We start from the raw sequence: 1,678 nt of genomic DNA, 5'->3' as shown, positions 1-1,678 counted from the left end.
ATTATCATCTTTTCGTCCTTCATACTTTTAATCTCTTTCTCCCAATTATGACTTTGGATTGTTACTTTCTCTAAAAGAACAATCATTATACTTTCTTCTTTTAACACGACTCTCTGTCATTTTATCCTTCGTTCAATCATAAAGATAAATATTGTATCCTTAAGTATTGCAGTGCGTTGCAGCTTATCTGCATATGCTCTCCGGCGATAAGTCCTTATTCACATTCTTCTTTAGTTCCACTAGCTTCGTTGCAATAACTATTAACATGGTTTTATTCTGTTATTGGGGTTTGTTTTACAAGTCTTATTCTTATTGATTAAGAATCTTTTAGGCCGAAGGTACAAAAAAACCCCTGAACTTTTCAGAAAAGTGCAAGACAGCCCTTTTACTTTTTCCTGGCTCAAATCGACCCCTCAACTTTTTTTTTGAACAAAAAACCCCTTCCGTCCCCTTTTCTCCGTTAGCTTGCTGACCTGGCCGTTAAACCCGTTACCCACTCAGCTCACCATTTATTTTTTGCTGACAGGGCATTAATTACATTGCCCTGTCATCAAAATATTACCGTTTGGTAATAAATGAAGAAAAACCCAATCTTTCTCCTTTCTCACAACAGAAAACCCTAAATTCATCTTTGAATATCCATAATTTCTCTCTTTTTCATCTTCTTCTTTTATTTGGTAGCTCTGATTAGGTTTTTATTGGGTAACTTAGGAATGGCAAGCTTCAATTCCACAGCAACCGTACATAGCAGACACGAAGGAACTTCAGGATTTCGTGAACAGAGACCTCATACTCCCATGTGCAACTGCTGGGAAATAGCCAAAATTTACATGTCATGGAGAGAGACTAGTCCAGGAAGAAGGTTTTATGGTTGCCCTAATTACCATGTAATTTTTTCTTTCTGCTTTTGTAAAATTCAGTCCATTTGTTTGTCTAACTTCATAACCTTTGCCTTAATGTCTGCACCCTATTGATTGTGTTTATTTGGAAATAATTTCAGGCTGGTCGAGGCTGTGGTTTCTTTAGATGGATTGATCAAGAGACAGAGGAAAGAGTTAAGCTCTTATTGAATGAATTGCACAATGAGATAATGAGGCTAAAAAGGGATAATAGAAAGCTTATGGAAATGAAATTTGGATCAAGTGTGAAATGCACTATTGATGACTTAAGGGGAATAATGAAGGAGAAAAAGATGGTAGAAGAAAAACTTGAAATTTGTAATAGAAAGAAACAAATGTACAAGCTTGGTTTTGTGCTATCATGGATTGTAATTTCATTTCTGATTGTAATTGCCTTGGTTTGATGAAATATACCATTTGATATTCCAAATGTTATTGTAATTTGTGTGTTTTTTTCTTTGGTTAGTTAATACATATGTCATTGTGATTGTAATCTTTGATATGCAATGTACTATAAAACAGTTAAGGAACATAAACAAATAAAACATGTAAAACCAAGTAACATTAAGTGATATACCATATTATAGAATCTGGAAAACCTTAACAAAAGGAGCAGTTTTAGCCCTTTACAAAATAACTAAACCTGATAAGCATATAGCTGTTTTTGTAATCATATCATAATGCTATCTAAAGGAACAGTTTTTAGCCCTTTACAAAAATACTGGACAAAAATAGTATACCTAGTACTATATGAAGATTGTTTCTTAAGGTTTAGCCCT

General features: G+C 33.8%; 1 protein-coding gene across 1 annotated transcript; it reads left to right on the top strand.

Annotated features, from left to right (window-relative positions):
• The first annotated feature begins 340 nt into the window (after positions 1-340).
• LOC126661760 (uncharacterized) lies at positions 341-1,303 on the top strand. The gene is made up of 2 exons (XM_050355626.2): positions 341-887; positions 1,001-1,303. The coding sequence occupies exons 1-2, from the start codon at positions 714-716 to the stop codon at positions 1,301-1,303; spliced, it is 477 nt and encodes a 158-aa protein (XP_050211583.1). The 5' UTR covers positions 341-713.
• Positions 1,304-1,678: the final 375 nt, after the last annotated feature.

The sequence above is a fragment of the Mercurialis annua genome, linkage group LG8 (genome assembly GCF_937616625.2).
Source record: "Mercurialis annua linkage group LG8, ddMerAnnu1.2, whole genome shotgun sequence".
Classification (NCBI taxonomy): domain Eukaryota; kingdom Viridiplantae; phylum Streptophyta; class Magnoliopsida; order Malpighiales; family Euphorbiaceae; genus Mercurialis; species Mercurialis annua.
The sequence above is the reverse complement of the archived record's forward strand: the minus strand, read 5'-3'. Positions and strand labels throughout refer to the sequence as shown.

Coding starts and splice junctions, on each gene's coding strand:
- LOC126661760 (XM_050355626.2), top strand. CDS start 714: ATGGCAAGCTTCAATTCCACAGCAACCGTACATAGCAGACACGAAGGA. Junction 888..1,000: donor ATGGTTGCCCTAATTACCAT/GTAATTTTTTCT, acceptor AAATAATTTCAG/GCTGGTCGAGGCTGTGGTTT.